The sequence below is a fragment of the Lissotriton helveticus genome, chromosome 8 (assembly GCF_964261635.1).
Source record: "Lissotriton helveticus chromosome 8, aLisHel1.1, whole genome shotgun sequence".
Lineage (NCBI taxonomy): Eukaryota > Metazoa > Chordata > Amphibia > Caudata > Salamandridae > Lissotriton > Lissotriton helveticus.
The window spans coordinates 43,606,802-43,627,219 of NC_136069.1; the positions used below are offsets into that span (position 1 = coordinate 43,606,802).

At 44.3% G+C, this 20,418-nt stretch overlaps 1 protein-coding gene across 1 annotated transcript in view; it reads left to right on the forward strand.

Annotated features, from left to right (window-relative positions):
• The window catches only part of LOC144772318 (uncharacterized), a 429,171-nt gene that overhangs the window by 43,390 nt on the left and 365,363 nt on the right, over positions 1-20,418 (forward strand). The window contains exon 2 of the mRNA XM_078656555.1: positions 10,707-13,266. Within this exon, the coding sequence (XP_078512681.1) occupies positions 11,364-13,266 (1,903 nt within the window). The 5' untranslated portion in view covers positions 10,707-11,363. The remainder of the gene's footprint in view (positions 1-10,706; positions 13,267-20,418) is intronic.

The window sequence follows — 20,418 nt, forward strand, 5'->3', positions numbered from 1 at the left end:
AGGTTCTTATGGAAACAAAGATTAGATGCACAATATTTTGGAACAGTGTATCCTTCAACGTTGACTAAACCAAGGACCATACATAGGAGTTTCCTCCTGCGAGGTCTGGCGGATATTACCTTTCACCCACTCCAGACGTCTTTGGAGTATTATGGGAAAAAAAGGGGTCTGAGTGAAAAAGCACGACTGAGTTACTCTAAATGTCTTACGTTAGTTTTATCGCCTATCCAAACGCGTTGGGCGCCATGTAGTGTAGTTCCTATTATCCCAATAGGCTCTGCGCATTGGAATAATACCTTCAATAGTATAGGCCTAGACCAGACGTTAACTAGGTCTACTACTGTCGATATTAGACTTAAAGTTTTGGGTTTGCCAGCTAGCTCAGAGTTCACTAGAAACTTTCTCGAATAGGCAATGAGGAGTTGAACCTCCCTGGATAGACAAGAAGGGATTTAGTTTCTGACAACCATAGAACATGACAACTTTGCTCTCCCCTAATCAAGAGTGTATCTCTAGAGTCGTGTGAAAACAAAAGACGACTTATTTTACGTGCATTCTTAGTCTCACCAGATTGTAGAGAAAAGGAAGAGACGGGCGTGTTCAATAAAAGATGTTATTTATTGATCAGTCTCTTTTCTCATACAAGAGAAATGGATCGATATTATTGCAATACTTATGGTTAAGTAAAGTGCATACATTAAAAGCAGAAGTATAAAATAATACTGTAAAAACATTGATATGGTTTCTAAGCCATATGATGGTTTAAAATGGATAAAATAGATACATACACATATACATTTGACTAATCGTACTCAACTGGTGTTTCTAACTACGCCTACCCCAGATGTACCTGACCTAAGCCTAATACGTGGGCGGGAATAGAAAGTAGCAGTTTAAGTTAAGTTTGTTTTGCCAAGTGACTGATTAAAGAATTCTCTGCAAGGGGTTATTCAGTTCTGTACCTGGAATCTAGGATGAATGAGGGATGGTATCTCTCGTCTCTGGTCTCGATATTCCAGGCTGCCTGCGAGGGCTACCCGGAAGCGCCGGAGCTGGATTTCTCAGCAGGAGAAAGCAGCGTCTCGTTCTCAGCGCGTCAGGAAGGTGGGGCTGCGCCAGCAGGGTCTGCTCTGCTCTGGGCTTCGGCAAGTCTGGCTGCTCCGATCTCGTCACCACCGCGTGTGTTTGCATAGGGCAATATCGGTAATATTTATACCTTTAAGGTGCCGAGATTGACGTAAGGATGGACATAGATACGTCAATAAGGATGTCATACGACCTGGTCGTTAGCACATTCTTTTGCTGAAGTTCTCGGTGAAATCAAAACAATGGCCGCAGGGTTTTTCCCAGGTTGTCATAGGTTTGATTTGTTTTGAGAACTCCGTATGCCTTATCAGGGGCTGGAGGAATATCGCTTGTCTAATTAGATGGCAAGCGTTATGACCTAATCAGATAACACGTTCCTGTGCCGTAGTGTGGCTTAATCAGATAACGGTTCCTGCATCATGGGGGTTTTCTGCCTCATGGGATGGCTGCTAGTTAACTTGTTAACCAGAATAGGGTCAGAATAGGGGGATCGATACAGAACCTATAGGAATACATCACAGGGTGGTGGGGCGAGAGGGTATTTGCATTGACTAGCTGGGGGTGGGTGTCGGGATCGGTATTGGGACATGGAATGTTCGGTGTCTTAACTCCCCACAGAAGCGACAAAAAATTTGGAAATATCTTATTGATCATCACCTGGATATTGTGGGACTCCAGGAGACCCATCTAGCGCGTAAAGATGAACTCCGGCTACGCCATAGACACTTCCCGCTGATCTATAGAGCCTCTGCCTCCACCAAACATAGAGGGGTAGCGCTTCTCTTCCGAGCGTCTCTGCACTTTCAGCCTTTGGGGATCAGTAGTGACAAGGACGGGAGGTGGCTTATGGTCAAGGGGGTGCTCGATTGAGTGATATGCACGTTTGTGGTGATTTATGTCCCTAACTCGGGGCAGAATGTCTTTCTCCGGGACTTGCTGGACAGGGCGGGGGATTTTGCTGAGGATCTTGTGATGCTGATGGGTGATTTTAACATGGTCTGGGACGGGGATCTGGACAGCTCGCGGGCGCAGAGGGAGGGAGCTGGGGTATTCTCCAATGAGACTCAGGGAATGATTGGTGACCTTGGTTTGGTTGATTGTTGGAGATTCCTACACCCCCAATCAGGCGATTACACGTTCTTTTCCCATGTCCACCACTCCTACTCCAGAATTGACCATATCTTTGCGAGCCAAGCTCTACAGGGGGGTATTCGGCATTCCAATGTTTTCCCCCTGTCTGTATCGGATCACAGCTTACTGGTACTGGGGCTACGCTGGCCGTCCGGGGGGATGACGTGAAGAATTGGTATTTCCTGCCGGCGCTTGTCAGGGATGACAGCTCCTGCAAGGAACTACGCAAGGCTATAGGAGAGTTTCGGACTCTCAACCCGGCGTCGGACACCTCCCTCTTTAACACCTGGGATGCCTGTAAGGCCTCCGTAAGGGGCACGTGCCTTCACCTTAACGCCAATCTTAATCGGCTGAGACGAAAGGAGCGGGAGGAACTAGAGACGGAGCTGGCTGCCTTGGAGCAGGCCCACAAAGCTAACCCGTCTAGGCTTACTCTGAGACCGTTGACTGCGGTACGGGGTAAATTGAAGGCCCACTACACCAATCGTGCGGAGTTCACTCTGCTTCGACTGCGATGCACCTCCTACGCCCAGGGTAATAAGATAGGTAGGCACCTGGCGCGCCAACTACGAGATAAGCGGGAAAGGGAATATGTGGGCGGCATCAGGGATCCCACTGGAACGCTTCACCACAATGATGTAGACAAGGCACGCCTCTTTGGCCGATTCTATGAGGCACTTTACAGAGGTGACTCCCTTGACCAAGCAGCTCAAGACCGCTTTCTGGCTGACCTCCCCATCCCGAGGGTATCGAAGGAATGGAACGAGCTCCTAGCGGCCCCTATCTCTAGGGACGAGGTGCTGGAGGCTATTAGGGATCTTAAACTCCACAAAGCCCCTGGCCCGGATGGCTACACGGCGCTGTTCTATAAATCCTTTGCTTCAGAGCTTTGCGAGTTCTTGGTACCCCTCTTTAACGAAATGGCAGCCACGGGTTGTACCTCTGGCTCCATGGCCGAAGCCAGGATCTCGGTGATCCCTAAACCAGGGAAGGACCCATCCCTTTGCTCGTCCTACCGCCCGATAGCACTACTCAACATAGATGCCAAGCTGTATTCCGCAATACTTGCTCGTAGACTTCGAGATCTGATGCCGGCCATCATCCACCCCGATCAGTCCGGGTTTATTAAGGAGCGTCAAACGCACGATAACCTAAGGAGGGTGATCCACCTCATTGAGAAAGCCACAAGGTTTCGTCTTCCGGCGGTGCTGGTGGGGTTGGACGTGGAGAAGGCCTTTGACCAGGTGGACTGGGCCTTCATGTTTCGCACCTTGGAGGCCTTTGGCTTCTCGAACCAGTTCGTTACTATGATTCGCGCGAACTATAGCCCCCCATGCTCTAGAGTCATGGTTAATGGTCATCGCTCCGCCGGATTTGCTCACACCAGGGGTACGAGACAGGGCTGCCCGCTGTCGCCTCTGCTCTTTGCCTTAAGCATTGAGCCTCTGGCCATCGCACTGCGAGAGCAGGAGCTAATAAAGGGGCTTCCCTTTTCGGGGGAGCAGCATAAAATCTCCTTATTTGCGGACGATGTGCTCCTCTCAGTCGGGGACCCGGCGCACTCTCTGCCACACATACAAACTCTGCTGTCCAAATTTGAGGACGTGGCAGGCTTCAAAATTAATTTTGATAAATCTTACATTCTGAACTTGACGCTCCCACCGGCCGAGGCCGAACGCTTGCGGTCGCTTACGCCGTTGGCATGGGCGCCGACCTCTCTGCTCTATTTGGGGGTCCGACTGACATCTTCTGTAGGCTCCCTATTTGCGGCGAACTTTCCGCCTATGTTGGGGGCTGTGCGGGGGGAACTGGACAGATGGAAGCCGAAATACATCACTTGGCTGGGCAGGATCCATGCTATCAAGATGGTCCTCCTCCTGAAATTCCTGTACCTTTTCCAAGCCCTCCCCATCCCAATGGAGATGGATTTCTTCCGGCGGCTGAAGACTCTCCTCCTGAAATTCATCTGGCAGGGTGGGCGTGCACGCCTCTCCTATGCGATTCTGAGGTGCCCGGGAGAGGAGGGAGGAGTAGGCCTCCCAGACCTGCACCTGTACTAAAAGGCCGCGCAACTGCGGGTCTTGGTGGAGTGGTCGCAGCAGGAATCTGAAATACACTGGCTGCACATGGACAGGAGTGTGGCTGGGAGGTCGATCTGGGACCTGGCCTGGAAACCCAAGCCAGATAGGCCTAGGAATGCTTACATTAGCACCCCTACGAGCACGGTCTTAAAGGTTTGGGACACAATATCAGGGGACGAGCGCTGGACGACGTTCCCCTCCCCCTTCACTCCCCTACACTTTAACCCGGCTTTCCCGCCGGCGCTACTAGAGTGGCCCTTTCGGCCTTGGAGAGAGGGTGGCTGCATGCGGGATTACGGCCTGCCACCCACGGACCATTTCCGGTATACCCAGCTGATCCATTGGGCAACCTCGCCCGGCCTGAGAGAGGCGGCTACGAGACAACCCTCCCCGTTCGAGGCCTTTCTATTGTGGACTGCCACAATGAAGGGAACGATCTCTTTTCTATATAAGCTTTTGCTTGACACGGTGGTCGCTCCTCGTCCCCGCTATATGGACCATTGGGAAAGTCAGCTAGGTAGGGACATAGCGGAGACTGAATGGAGGGGTCTCTGGCGGGACATTAAGACCCACAATCACTCAGCGGACTTAAGAGATGCCCATTTCAAAACCATGTTTGATTGGTATCTCTACCCCTCAAAACTTCATCGCCTATCCCCGACGGCTTCGGATCGATGCTGGCGGGGCTGTGGCTTACTGGGCGACTTTCGCCACATTTGGTGGGACTGTCCAGTCATTAGACCTTTCTGGACCGAAATTTCGTCACATATCAAAGACATGTTAGGGTACCCGATCCCAGATTCTCTGTCCTTTGTTGTTTTGGGTCTTCGAGATCCACTACTGGAACATCAGACGAAAGCTGATGAACAAATTATGTGGCTATGTTTGGGGGCGGCTAAATTAACACTAGCTGCGGCTTGGAAAAAACCCACGGCCCCAGCAATATCTTTATGGCACGCAAAGTTGTGGAAACTACTGAGCATGGAGAGAATGGCTGACATCTTTTTGGGCAACTTTAAGAACTTTATGTACCGCTGGGGGCCTCTAGTTAGATTTTTGTCACACGGTTTACCATCTGCTGTCTGTCCATCGGCCCTAAGAGCACTTCATCTGTTCCAAGTCTAATTGCCCGCCTGATATGAATGTGTAAGATTGAATTTTCGAGAAATAAATTTGAAGGCATATTTTTCGTCCTTCTGACTTCCAACACGCGCAACTTGGTTAGGCCACTTTCATTGACAGTATTTCACGGTAGGTGTTTCTCTCTAGAAGTGCAAGTCACTTATTCTGTGTTTCCACACGATCTTTCCTTTTGGTTTCCACACACACTGGTTTTTCCCCCTTTCAAAAAAAAATTTCTCACCTCTCAAAATGTTCCGCCACTTTTGACACAGCTAAACATTCCCAAACCCCTTTTCTTTTGTGTCACTTCCAGCCCTGAAGAGTCAGGGGTTATTTCCCCAATTGACGAAACACGTGTCGGCTGGTTTCCTTTTGTATGGATCTCCCTGATAGGAGAAATTTTCACAGACTTATTAAAACAGGAACAAAAAGAACATTCGTTTGTGATCTTATCCTGTGAATGACTCCGATTTGATTACTCATATCATTAATATTGTTGTGTGCGCTTGACTGTTTAGTTTATTCCTCATACGGGTTAGCCTTCTTACCCTTTGGTTTCAAAGTTTGGGGTTTTCTTTGAACAAGCTGCACCAAACAAATCTACACTATCGTGACTACTCAACCACTACATGACGTGCGCCATTCATTTCTGAATACTGACAAACCCTTCGCAGAACTGTTTATTTTTCTAGAATATGGCAGAGAAGTCTCATATTGTCGTTGGACATACGGTATTTAAGGAAGCCAACCTGGGAATTGCTGGTCAGTTTAGGTAGGATGTTATTGAGTCTGTTGGCCAAAATATTTGCGTAAATTTTACAGTCCAGGTTTATGAGCGAGATGGGGCGGTTGTTTTTGGTTAGGAGGGGTCTTTACCATCCTTCGGGATAACAATGATAGTGGCTTCACCCATTGAGTCAGAGACGCTCCCTATGGAGGCAAATGAGTTGAATAGTTTCAGTAGTATGGGGTTAAGCGCCGGGTCAAACTCTTTGTAGAAACTTGCTGAGAAGCCGTCAGGTCCCGGGGCTTTGCCACACTTGAGGGATTTTATAGAGATAGAGATTTCTTTGCCTATGATGGAGGAACCAAGGGAGGAGCACTCCTCTTCAGTGAGTTTGGGGAGGTTTATGGATTCTAAATATTTAGTACAAGCTTCTGGATCACAAGCTAGCTTATTTGTGTAGAGGTCCTCAAAAAAGGCCTGAAATGAGGCCAGTATTTTGTCATGTTTGGTGTGAATATTGTTGGCGGAGTCCTTAATCGCAGGGATGGAAAATTGTTTTCGTCTATGTTTGAGATATGAGGCAAGTAATTTACCTGCCTTGTTACCCTCGCATAGTTTCAGTGCCCTAAATTCGTTTATCCAAACACCAGCACGTCTGCTCACAATCGTGTTATATTCGTATTTCTTTTTAGTGAGTTGATGTAGGAGGTGGTTATTGGTTAAGTTAGCTGAGTGGGCGATTTCTAGGGACTTAATGTCACTTTCGAGTGTGTCGAGTTCTACATTTAGTTTTTTGTTAGTGCGCGCCCTGATGCCTATGATAACACCCCTAATTGTGGCCTTGAGAGCATCCCAAACCATGGCAGTGTTTGTGTTTGGGGAGTCGTTTGATGTTTCGGAAGAGGTCCTGTAGGTAGCCCGTGACATCCGCCCCTTCTGCTTTCTGAGGGACCCCCCGGACCCGTATGTTGTTGCGGCGGGAGCGATTTTCAAGGTCCTCTGCATGGGCCTGGAGGTCTAGCTGTTGATCCGTAAGTCTCAGGAGTTCCTGCTGGAGCTGTTCGATTTTGCTGCTCCTCGTCTGGTTCGCCTCTTCGATGGCGACCACTCGTTCCCCAAGACCCTCCACGTCTCTCTTGAGTTCCCGAATCTCTCCAGCCACTTCCTGCTTCAGGGACTTGTAGTCATCCCTGAGGGAGTTGAACAAGGTCTCCAGAAAGGACCTAGTGATGGGCATCTGGTCCCTAGATGGCTCCGGCGATGATCTTGCGGCCTCAGGGGAGGGTGGCTCTTTGCCAGTCTTGTGTTGGGTTTTTGCCAGCATCTCCGGGAGTGTCTGAGTCACTTTTTTCCCCCTGAGGCTCGCCATCATGTCCAGCCGCTAGATCGGTCCCACCCGTCGGCCTTCAGGGGGTTGGGAATAAATGTAGAGGCTTGGAAATCACAAGGGCGACTGCAATCTGCGCTATAGGGAGAATGGCTCCGTCACCGCTGTCTCGGGGGCCCTCGACGGGGAGCGAGGCGGCCGGCCGCTGCGTCAGGAATGGCCCGCACCCCGCCTCTCACGGTTGGGTCTTTGTTAGCATTTCGGGGAGCGTCTGATGCCCTTACTTCCTGAGGCTCGCCATGTCACGTTTAGCCTTCTATCCAGTCCCTCCCGGTGGCGATCAGGGAGTTTGGGGAGAACCGAGACCCCTCTATCTGCCCTCCGGGGCTTCCTCACGTCTGGGCCTGTCTTGTGGGGCAGTGGGTAGGCCTTTTGTCTTGTCTGGTCGAGGGAGCCTTTGTAGCGCGCTCTTGCGGTCTGTCGTTCTGCTAGGGGCTTCTGCTGATGACAGAAACCCCGGGCGTGCCAAGTTAAGCGGGCCTAGAGGCCCAAGGGCGGGGAAGCAGTGATAGTGGGCCCTGCAGCGCTGCCTCTCTGCCCCTTACGATTGCTGCTGGTGTGGGCCCTACCCCCTGGAATCCTGGGCCAGCGCAGCTCTGTGGTGAAAGCTAGTGCTGCTCCCTGGACCCCTTATGCCTGGCGCTCTCAGGTAGGCGGGAGGCGATTCGCCGGTATGGCATGCGCAATTCTTGGGGCCCGGCGGGCCGGTGTGTTGTCGCTAGGCCGCGGCGCCGTCTCCCCTCCAGGTGGCGCTGGCCGAGTGTGAGCGCGTTTCCACCGGTGACCCGATACCGTCACCGGTGTCCTGGGGCCTTCTTCACCTCACCCCGCCTCTGCACCCCCGACTCCTCACCTCACTGTTCAAGGGCCCTTCTCCTCCGTGGCACCCTCTGCTCCCCCGCCGGTAGGTTGCTGTCGGCGCCTTGGAGCCAGGGAGGGTGAGGGGGGCCAGCGGCCTCAGGTCCGCGGCGGCCGCGATTCCGCTGCTCTGCCGACTGGGACCAGGCTTCCGTCGTCCTCTGGCACCCCAGTGTAGATTGGTGGGCTGGGAAGACTCTGAACTGCCATGAGCGCCGTCTGACTCGGGCCTCCAACGGCCGCCTCAAAATCGCTGCTAGCGAGCCGCGTCCTTTCACTGCTGCTGGGGGCTCGTGAGGCGCTGCCGCTAAGTCCCCAAGCCCCCGGGGGCAGTCCGGGCGCCGAGAGTGTCTTTTTCTGGGGGGCACTGTGCTAGGCAACGGCTACAGGGGGCGACGGGCCGGGGAGTTCACGGGTTCCATGTCCGGCTATGCCGCCATCTTGGCCACGCCTCCAGCATGTAATTTTAGAGTGTAAAGTGGAACACCTTCAAAAACACTAAGCATATTTCATCAACACCAAGGAAGGAATACAATTATGGGTCCTACAGAGGGTTGCAGTATAGGATAAAAGCTATGCTTTTTTTTTTTTTTAGGTGTACATTGTTGCTGGATTTGTTTATGTTAGACTTGAATTTGTGCTAATCTGTTTACAGCTTTGTTATAGCATTCAATAAAATACTAATTTCAGTTGAAACAATAATAGCATAGTTATAACATTCATATAACCATTAATAAATAACATTTGAAATCCGTTTCTCTGCTACTGAGTCATAAGATCTTCAGGTTAGGAGTAATTGCCTTTGACACAGTGATTATATTACTGATATATTGGTTTCTGTGTAATTCACTTCTGTACACATCTGATCACAGGCATCTTGTGGCCCGATTTAGAGTTTGGTGAAGAACGGTTTTTAGTCACAAATGTGACAGATTATGCTTTTCCCCCAAACCAACGGTTTTCCCACCCTAAATAGTCAGGAAAATTGACAACGTTCTGCGAACAAAGCCCCCGTTGGCTCCTTTGACGGAAAGCACCCTCAGGCAGCACAACAGAGATGGGGTAGTCTGACAAAGGGCATAGCACCACCCATTCTATTTAGGGTAAACATTGCGATGTGGTGTGTTTTGTCTCTCTGTTACCTGGTAGTATAACCTGGTGATGAAAGGGCAAAAAAAACCAAATAATGACACCCACGCCGAGGAGAAAAAAACTCTCTGCGTATGGTGTTGAATAGTTTTTGGTTTTCAATTACATATTCCCACTTTTTGAAAAATTTAAACTTTTGTAAATTTTGGTGAATGAAAGTCAGAACCAACAGCGGCTGTCCACCAAACCTTTAGTATCTTGACTGTAACTGTGTGGCAGGCAGTGATCTCTAAATTTTGCGGATTGTGGTTCACCTGCCAAACACTAGATCAGACCCTTAGTTTCCGTGTTAATTAAAGCTCTGATCATGAATTAGAAGGTATCTTTGTTTTTGGCATCTCCACGCTCAGCAATTTAGATCACACATATCATTGTTTGAGTTTTATACTGTTCTTTTGGGACCTTCGACCTGTCACAAAAATATACATTGAAACATTTATCAATGAGCTGTGTTTGTACTCTTTAACCTGAACTCTTCATTCCTCTTCGGCCTTTTTACTTGCAAATCCCAGAAAAGTGGGTGTGCCTTTCAGTCACTGTTGCCAAACTGTGGAATTCTCTTGCGTTATAGCTCTGATCGATGCCTGGTAACATTGTTTGTACAAAACGTCTAAAAACGTGGCAATTTCTTCTGTAAAACCTTGTCCTCTGGCTGGAGCTTTTTCTTCTTTAGCACTAAAAACTGTAGTTGGTATTGCTGTGCTGCTCAAATATCTGGAATCCCAATACAGTTTGTTGATATCACCATTTAATGATGTCTTAATGTCAATGCCAATTTATGCCGTAATTATTGGATTATACTCCAAGTTTTTGTTTTAATCCATTTTGTCAACAGTCATGTTTACCAAGTTTACCTATGTTTCTTATTATGTGTTTGGTAATTGGATTACAGATTTCGCCATGTCCATTATAATTTGTGTTTTGAACATTGTTAGTGGATGACTAACAATGTACTTTGGATCTCATTACAAATTTGCACCATATAATGTTTGTACTAGGTCTATGCTAATGTGTTGTGACTATAACGTACAGAAGCATTCCTGGCTTTTGTTACTTCATATCCAAATAAGAAAAAAATTGATTATTTCAATGCTGATATTTGTATTTTTTGGCTCATAAAATGCTAATGCTTATATATATATAATATATATTTTTTGTCCCATAGGTGAAAGAAATCCAGAAAAAAGCAATAGTCAAAGGAATATCGTGGACACCGGGAACTGACATTCAACTTTTGAGACCCTAGCCCCCTGAAATGTACGAAAACATTTTGGAGACTTTATTCCACAAAAGAATCTCTATATCATCGTTAGCCATGTGGGCTCCTTGCGCAAAGAGCCTTTTTCTGTGCACAATTGCTAGCAGACACCAATGTATGCCTCATGAATGTGACATAATACGTCATAACAAAGGAGTAAGGAGTATCTATTGAGTATGACTACAACTTAACATTCCAAGGAACTCTAATCCATCAAGAGACATACAAAGGAGAAAGGCCACACAAATGATTAGCATGTAATACATCTTTCCAGGAAAACAACTTTGCAGTTCTAATTCTATTGCTAAGAATTAATTTTTCATCCATATGTGTAAGTAAACTGCACCTAACTTGAAAGTACTAACCTGGACCGACAGAGGAGAAGCTACACGTATTTACCCGGTATCTCTGGGATTTTCTTACAAGGAATTAATTATTTACACATAATGTGTGCATTATGGAGGAGGCGCACACATGCTCTAAATGTGACAGAGATTTCTATATAAATACCCATTAGGAAAACATCAAGGAGATCTCCGCCTACTAAGACAAAATAAATCTGCAATGTTTACCAAGCCATCTGTTAGAAAAAGCAATTTGATGGCAGGCAAACAAAATCATACTGAAGAAAAAGCATTTCACTGTCTCAAATGTAAATGTTTTTTCAGAAATGGCTCTCTCATTGGAGAAAAGTCAGGCCACACAGAACCAAAACCATATAAATGCACTCAGTGTGACCAGACATGCATTACAAAGGCACATCTGAAGATGGATCAACAAACTCATACTGGTGAGAAACCATGTGAATGTTCTGAATGCGATAAGGCTTTCAATCACAAGGGTGAACTAGCACTACATCACAGAAATAACACTAGGGAGAAACCATATAAATGTTCTGAATGTGACAAGACTTTCAAGGGAAAGAGTGGTTTATCATCACATGAGCGAATTCACACTGGGGTAAAACCATATAGATGTTCAGAATGTGATAAGACTTTCAGTCACAATGCACATCTAATAATACATCAGAGAACACACACTGGAGCTAAACCGTATAAATGTTCTGAATGTGAGAAGGCTTTCAGTACAAAGGACCAGCTGATAGTACATCAGAGAGTTCACACTGGGACAAAACCTTACAGATGTTCTGAATGTGAAAAAGCTTTCGCTCTAAAAGGACATTTAAGGCTGCATCACATGTCTCACAGCGGTGAGACTCCTTACAAATGTTCTGAGTGTGACAAGGGTTTCAGAACCAAACAGATCCTAATGCGACATCAGAAGGATCACACTGGAGAGAAACCATATAAATGCACTGAATGTAACATGACTTTCAAGGAAAAGGGTGATGTATCTTCACATGAGAGAATTCACACTGGAGAAAAACGATATCAATGTTCTGAATGTAATAAGGCTTTCAGTGTAAAAACACATCTGAGAAGACATCAGAGAACACACACTGGCGAGAAACCACATAAATGTTCTGAGTGTGTCAAATGTTTCATCACAAAGTGCAATCTAATGCGACATCAGAGCAATCACACTGGAAAGAAACCTTATAAATGCTCTGAATGTGACCAGGCTTTCTTTCTGAAGAATGAACTATTACTACACCAGAGAACTCACACTGGAGAGAAACCCTACAGATGTTCTATATGTGACAAGTCATACATAATAAAGCGAAGCCTGACAATACATCAGAGAACTCACACTGGAGAAAAACCTTATAAATGTTCTGAATGTGATAAGGCTTTCAGTCAAAATCATTATCTGTGCGCACATCAGAGAACACACACTAGCGAGAAACCATATAAATGTTCTGAGTGTGTCAAGTGTTTCATCGCGAAGGTCCAGCTAATAATACATCAAAGAATTCACACCGGCGAGAAACCATATAAATGTTCTCAATGTGAGAAGGCTTTCAATACAAACTCACAGCTGACAAAACATCAGAGCTTTCACACTGGGACAAAACCTTATGGATGTTCTGAATGTGAGAGGACTTTCATTACTAAAGGATTGTTAAGGATACATCAAATGTCTCACAGCGGTGAGACTCCATACAAATGTTCTGAGTGTGACAAGGGTTTCAGAACCAAACCTCAACTAAAGCGCCATCTGAGCGATCACACTGGAGAAAAACCCTATAAATGCTCTCAATGTGACAAGGCTTTCTTTCTGAAGAATGAACTATTAGTACACCAGAGAACTCACACTGGAGAGAAACCCTACAGATGTTCTATATGTGACAAGTCATACATTATAAAGCAAAGCCTGACAATACACCAGAGAACTCACACTGGAGAAAAACCTTATAAATGTTCTGAATGTGCTAAGGCTTTTGGCCAAAAGAGTAGCCTTTCAGTTCATCAGAAAATCCACACTGGGGAGAAACCATATACATGTTCTGATTGTGACAAGGCTTTCATTACAAAGAAAAACATGATGATACATCAGAGGATTCACAGTGGTGAGAAACCATATAAATGATCTATATGTTATAAAGCTTTCAATCAAAAAGGTTATCTGTTGAAGCATCTGAGAAGCCACGCATCTTTACTACATGTGTAGGACCAATGACAATTGACATCATTTTCAACAGAGAAACCATGTATATTTACTTAATGTGACAGCGCTTTCAAGGAAAAGGATCATCTATCACCCCACCTGAGAAGACATAAAGGAATGAAATCATATTAATATACTAAGGGCCTGATTCCGAGTTGAGTCATTATTTATTGCCCCTGATAAATACTAATACCATGTGGTACATATGTGATGTATTTATCAGATGCCATAAGTAACACCTATTAAAAGTTTTTAGGAAATAACATGCATGTTTTGGTCTTTAATGCACCATAATCCACATGATACTGTAAACACTGTATGTTTTCCCCTGTTAACTTTTGGCAAGTTTGTCCTGAACAAAGGTTGAGCTATTTAATGCATCCAATAAATATCAGATGTGTTAAATACCTTCAAACTCGTAAATCCAACCTATGAGTAAACCGGGGTTAATGAATATATAGATGGGGGTAGAAATTCTGCTCCCAGTTTCAAGGTGTGCACATTTTACTGTGGACCTTATGGTCCTAATACATCATCAAAGTTCGTTCACAAATCCATCCAAAACGTTTTTCAAGCGTAATTATATACTCTTTATTGATGAAAGTTATGTTCTCATCATTTCATTTCAATTTTATTCAAAATATCAACAACTTCCTTGTGCTATAGGATTTTACATCAAACCCAATGCATTTCGGGTACACCTGGACCCTTCATCAGGGGTCTCTATGGAGAGAACCAAAGAAAACAGTATGAGCCCAAAGCTATGTTACATCAGGTACACGAAGCAATACAAAACGAAAACAGCCTTCATGACTCTAATAATTAAATACATTCTCATAACTTGTGCCTGCTCTCTCTTATTTATTCGCTACCATAACTACAGTCAAAATAACATCAATATCGCTATAAGTTTATGCAATCCGAACGACCAGCGTTCTGTGTCCGTTACTCACGAGAATTGAAACGTATGGCGACCCGCCTCTGCTCCTGTCCAATAGCATCCAGGTAAACAAAACGTACAACACTCTTGATTGCGAGATTGAATCTTATAGGCTACCAACATGGTCACGTGCCCGCAACCCTTTCAGAATGTTTACTAATGTTTACATATAATCATACTCCGTTTAGATGGTATGTATAAACTGCTACATGATCATTTCACATCGTGAACTCGCGGGCGAGTTTATAAACATAATACATGTTTAACAAAGTAAGATGCGAAAATATCAACTTATATTATTTCGAACTTCATAATTACGGCGGACATGTGTACTATCGCTCTGTGTTTAGTTGTGTCAAAATTAAACCATGTGGTGGAAATGTAAACAAAATATTCACATTACGAAGTCCTAACAAGTCGGCCATCTTGGAGTGGAGTCTGTCAGCGATATTCAACATGTTATATCAATTTGTACATGATAGTAATAATTTTGGGGCTGCCTCCGGGTAACACTAGTCACCGAGGCCAGTGCAGGGACAATACAAAACACATGCTCATATTTACAAGAAACAAGAAAGTTCCAATCTGTCATTAAGCCCATATGGTTGGAGACTTGCCATCTTTTTGATCCAAAAATATTCAGATCTGAGTCTCATTTTGTGAGTGTCTAAGCCAGGCCGTGCAATCACCACTTCAAATATTGTGAATCTCAACTGTGCAATATTGTGACCTGCTTCAACCCAATGCGCTGCCACTGTAGATTTCAGATTTTTTTGGCGAATGTTGCTTTTATGTTCAGTGATTCTGACCTTAATCTTGCGCTCTGTTTGCCCTACATATAATTTTCCACACGGACACTTAATCCCATAGATCACTCCTTTAGTGTCGCATGTACTTGAATGTTTCAAAGGGATCAGTTGGCCAGTTTTTGGATGTGTAAAAGTAGATCCAATTATTACATTGTTGCAATGTGTGCAGTTTTCACATTTTCGCATGCCCTTGTGCGTTACTTTGTTGACATTCTGTTCTTTTCTCTTCAACAATTCTTTGAGATTTTTGGATCTGTTGTATGCAAAGGTAATTTTATCTGCAAATAAAGGTTGAAGATCAGGTTCCTGAGTGATTATAGACCAGTGCTTCTTCATGATGTTACTGATTTGAGTTGACTGCATTGAATATTTTAAGACACACACTGTACGTTTTTCATCAGTTTTATCTTTTTTGGTGAGTAAAGACTCTCTTGTCATTGACATGACTTTTTTTTTAGACTCTTGTAGAAGTTGATTAGGGTACCCTCTTCTTTCATACTTTTTGATCTGTCTGTCAATAGTTTCAGAAACGTCCAAGGCTTCAGAAGTGATTCTTTTGTAGCGAATGAACTGCGATAACGGTAAATGGTGTTTTAAAGCTTGATGGTGAAAACTGGAGTAATGCAATCCACTATTGCGATCTGTTTCTTTGATATGTACATTAGTGCATATTTGCCCCTGTTTTATGGATACTCTGACATCCAGGAATGAAAGTTCTTGCTGATCAATATTGTAAGTAAATTTGATCCTTTCATGGGTCATGTTCAATCTCTCTATATTGGCTGTTAATTTGTCTTCCCTCGCCACATGATAAAGATGTCATCTATGTAGCGTTTGTATACCATCAGTCCAATCTCGGTTATTGAGTATGTGGTCACTTTCGAATTTTGACATGAAGATATTCGCGTACGACGGTGCACCAGCAAAACCCATGCTGGTTCCGCTACATTGTGCAAAATACTCTTCATTCCATTCCAGGTAACTGTGAAAAAAAGTGCAAAATGCAAAATTTCCAGCAAAAAGATTTTTTCTGGACCTTCAATCTCGTTGTTGAGTAAACACCACTCCATTGCTTCAAGCCCTTCGTTGTGAGGGATCGAAGTATACAAGGCAGTTACATCGATAGAACTAAGCCAAACTTCTTCATCCTCTGGGATGTTTACTTCCTGTAGAATGGTTAAAAACGCCGTCGTGTCTTTTATGTGGGTACACCATTTTTGGACTAATGGTTGTAAAAACCAGTCTAAATATTGTCCGATGGGTTCCGAAAGAGATCCGCAGGCTGATACAATTGGTCTGAATGGCGGTCTTGTGAGGTGCTTGTGCACCTTGGGTAGCATGTAAAATTGTGGCCTCCTGGGATATTTGATGTTCAGAAATTGATAAGTCTTGTTAGTGATCCATTTCATTTCAAGAGCTTTGTCTAATATCTCTTTCAATGTGGCAGCAAAGATTTCCGTGGGGTCATTTTCAAGTTTATGATAAATGTTGATATCTTGTAGATGTTGGTTGACACTTTCTTTGTAAAAGCTGGAATTCATTACAACCAGGGCTCCCCCTTTATCAGCTTTCTGGATGGTTATTTCAGTCATATCTTTCAAAGATTTTAATGTATTCCACTCTTTCTTTGAAAAATTACTTTTGGTTCCACTTTTGTAATTGAGCATCTTGATTTCTGAGGTAATCACTCTCTCATAGGCATCAATTGTTTTGTGCGATATTGGGGCACAGAACGTACTCTTAATTCTAAATTCTTTTACGATGGTTTTTTCTCCTTGATCTGTAGGTGGAAGAGTATTGAAAACATTTTTTAGCCTCAATGTGCGGAAAAATTTGAATAAAGCAATTTCTGTCTCTTCAGGGTTCGATTTATACACCGGGACAAATGTGAGGCCTTTATTCAGTAGATTCATTTGAGCTTTGGTCAATGTGCTGTCAGAAATATTGATTACAAGTTCATTTTCTTTTTCTGAGATCTCAACTCTCGGTCTGCTGCTGACTCCTTCGCTTTTTCTTTTTCTTTTTCCCCTCCTTGTTTTGAGGGTTCCGCTGTTCCTGATGTTGTAGGAGCGTTGTTGGCCGCTGGACTGACCTCTAAAAAAGCCTTGTCGGTTGAAGATTTTTGTCCTGTCGATAAATTCTTGGTGATTGATCCTCTGTTTTGAGTGGTATCCGAATCTGATACCACACTTTCCTGAGATGAGCTGATATTCGTGGGTGGTTTTTGCCATTTCCTTTGGGTGTAGACTTCCGCCCAACTATAGACTTCTTCCAACTTGTAGTCTACAGTGTCTCTTTTGTATTTCTTGATTTTCCTGTCTTCAATTTCTTTGGAGTATTTCTCCAACTTTGTGTTGATATCGTCAAGTAAAGATGCTAAATTCTCATGTTTATCGAGTTCTTTTTTGATACTTTCTAGTTCTTCCTCCACTTCTTTCAATTCCTTGGAGAGTTCCTCCACTATCAGCAGAATCAGATCCAAGCTACATTTGTTAAGTATTTGGTACCATTTATTGAGAAAGGCTTTGTTGTTCCTGCATAACATCGGTTTTAGCGCAATCCTTAGGCCTCTGGGTATTCTTTTATTGCGATGATAATGAATCAAAGTTGTGGCATGTAATCGTTTACTGATCTCTCGTTTGCTCATATACTCAAGTTGTTTCAATAATTGGTTAGCTGTGTTTAATTGTGGGCTCAAGACTCTTGTTTCTTTGATCAATCCATAGATTTGTTCTGCCTCTTGTGAAGTATATGCTAAGGTCTCAGCCTTATTTGTTGTAATCTGAGCGATATCTTCCAGATTCATCTTGTTCGGAGTTGGCCTATAAGATTCAATCTCGCAATCAAGAGTGTTGTACGTTTTGTTTACCTGGATGCAATTGGACAGGAGCAGAGGCGGGTCGCCATACGTTTCAATTCTCGTGAGTAACGGACACAGAACGCTGGTCGTTCGGATTGCATAAACTTATAGCGATATTGATGTTATTTTGACTGTAGTTATGGTAGCGAATAAATAAGAGAGAGCAGGCACAAGTTATGAGAATGTATTTAATTATTAGAGTCATGAAGGCTGTTTTCGTTTTGTATTGCTTCGTGTACCTGATGTAACATAGCTTTGGGCTCATACTGTTTTCTTTGGTTCTCTCCATAGAGACCCCTGATGAAGGGTCCAGGTGTACCCGAAATGCATTGGGTTTGATGTAAAATCCTATAGCACAAGGAAGTTGTTGATATTTTGAATAAAATTGAAATGAAATGATGAGAACATAACTTTCATCAATAAAGAGTATATAATTACGCTTGAAAAACGTTTTGGATGGATTTGTGAACGAACTTTGATGATGTATTAGGACCATAAGGTCCACAGTAAAATGTGCACACCTTGAAACTGGGAGCAGAATTTCTACCCCCATCTATATATTCATTTCTGAACAGTGTTCTTAGACAAAACACTACGCGAGGGAGTCGCACAAAATTAAGATATTGAAAAAACTTTGAAAACTTCAGAATTAATGAGTGTGCAACTGACGGCTTAAGAAATTTAAACAGGGGTTAACACATGGGTCAGACAATTACAACCAGCTCATACTCAGGCCCTAAGTGCAAAAGTCTTTAACTACGTACGGTCAGCATGACAGTCACCATAGACTGAAATTGTGTAAACACTTTGAATGCAGCAAAATATTCATTACCGAGATATCATTAATAATACTCAAGAGAACTCACACTAGTGTGAAACCGCATGCATGTTCTGAACACGGTAAGAAATTCAAGTAAAAAAAGTCCTCTCTCATTGTATCAGAAAGTCCAGAACAGGGAAATGAGGAAATCCAGTAAATATTTTGCATTTTAACAAGAATTCAGTTGAAAAATTATAAATGACAGTGGCTTGGGCATTAAGGAATCTTGCATAGTTACAGTAAACCATCCTTCGTCCACAAAGGTAATGACCACAGCAGTGACTCAAATGTTCAGAATACAGTACAGTGTGGGGAGATGAGAGTAAGTGCTGAATACATTATTTCATGTGGCCATACAATAGACATTTCAAAACTGTTATAGAACACATCAGTACACGAAGACAAATCAGGAATACATGCAGAATAACTATATAACCATTTAAGCAACAGATCAAGCAGAAGGAATCTTGACCATTGGGCAGAATTTAACATAAAGTAAAAAGTACAAGGTACTACAGAAACCTCATACTGATTGAAGTAGAAGCATAAACAGTTATATGCGGTTATGAAAAGTCTAAATAATACCCAGAAATGATAGATTACTTGTAAAATACCAGGTTAGTTGACATCTTACTACATGATTTGCCAAGTGTGAAAGATACAGCAGACGGAGGTCACTTTACCAGATTCCAGGATCGTCCAAAACAGTTTACAGTACTGGCAGAAACTCTGGGACCACGCGGTAGAGAAAGTTATGAAATGACAATTATTTCTAAACTGCTGTTTCTCCACCGCATTCTATAGTCGAGCGAAGTCAAATATATAACCTAATGCATCTCTGTACCTTAAGAAGGCTTGCAACTGAGCTTTTCACTTCAAGGTGCCACATATATATTTGTGAACATGAATTAATTTTGGAGACGTTATTGGAGTAACAGAAACCTTTAATTGGATCTGAAAATCAGTAGGTGCACTGAGAAAGTGACTCCTTTCTTTTAAGTCCTTCGTTTGCTAGGCCACCTCTGGATCTGAGGCACACAATGAGGAAAGATATCTGGGACAAAGAAATCAGAAACAGAGGGACAGATTTGTTCCTTGAAATTAATTTAAAATGAGTAATTCCCTAAGTGTGCGTGTTGTTCTTTATTGCATCACTGCATTTTGACAATTGTTTCTCTCAAGATGTCATTTAGACAATTAGAAAAAGGCCAGCTCGGGGGCGTGGCTACGAGGGCGAAGATGGTGGACGTAGCTTGCTAGAGCTTCCACCAGCCCGCTATTAATCTGTCCATTTATCCTGGCCTCCGGACCCATTTCCCACCTCACACCGGTGGCAGAGGTAGTGGCAGGCAAAGGGTGCCCTCCGGTGTCACAATTTGGGTTCCTGGATCTTCGGTGGAGGCGATAGCGGCGGCGGCGCCCCGGGGCCTACACACATCGTGGACAGCCGGGGCCTCGATTTTGGCGGTCCCCGGCCTGAAGCTCCTGGAGTCGACTGGCTGTAGCGGCGGTGGGGCCCGCGCTTCAGGGTCTGGGCCGGCAGCGGAGCGGTGGAAGGAGGTGCGACGAGGCCCTACAGTGGAGGAGGGTGTGCAGGCGTCACGAGAGCGCTAGGAGGGGAC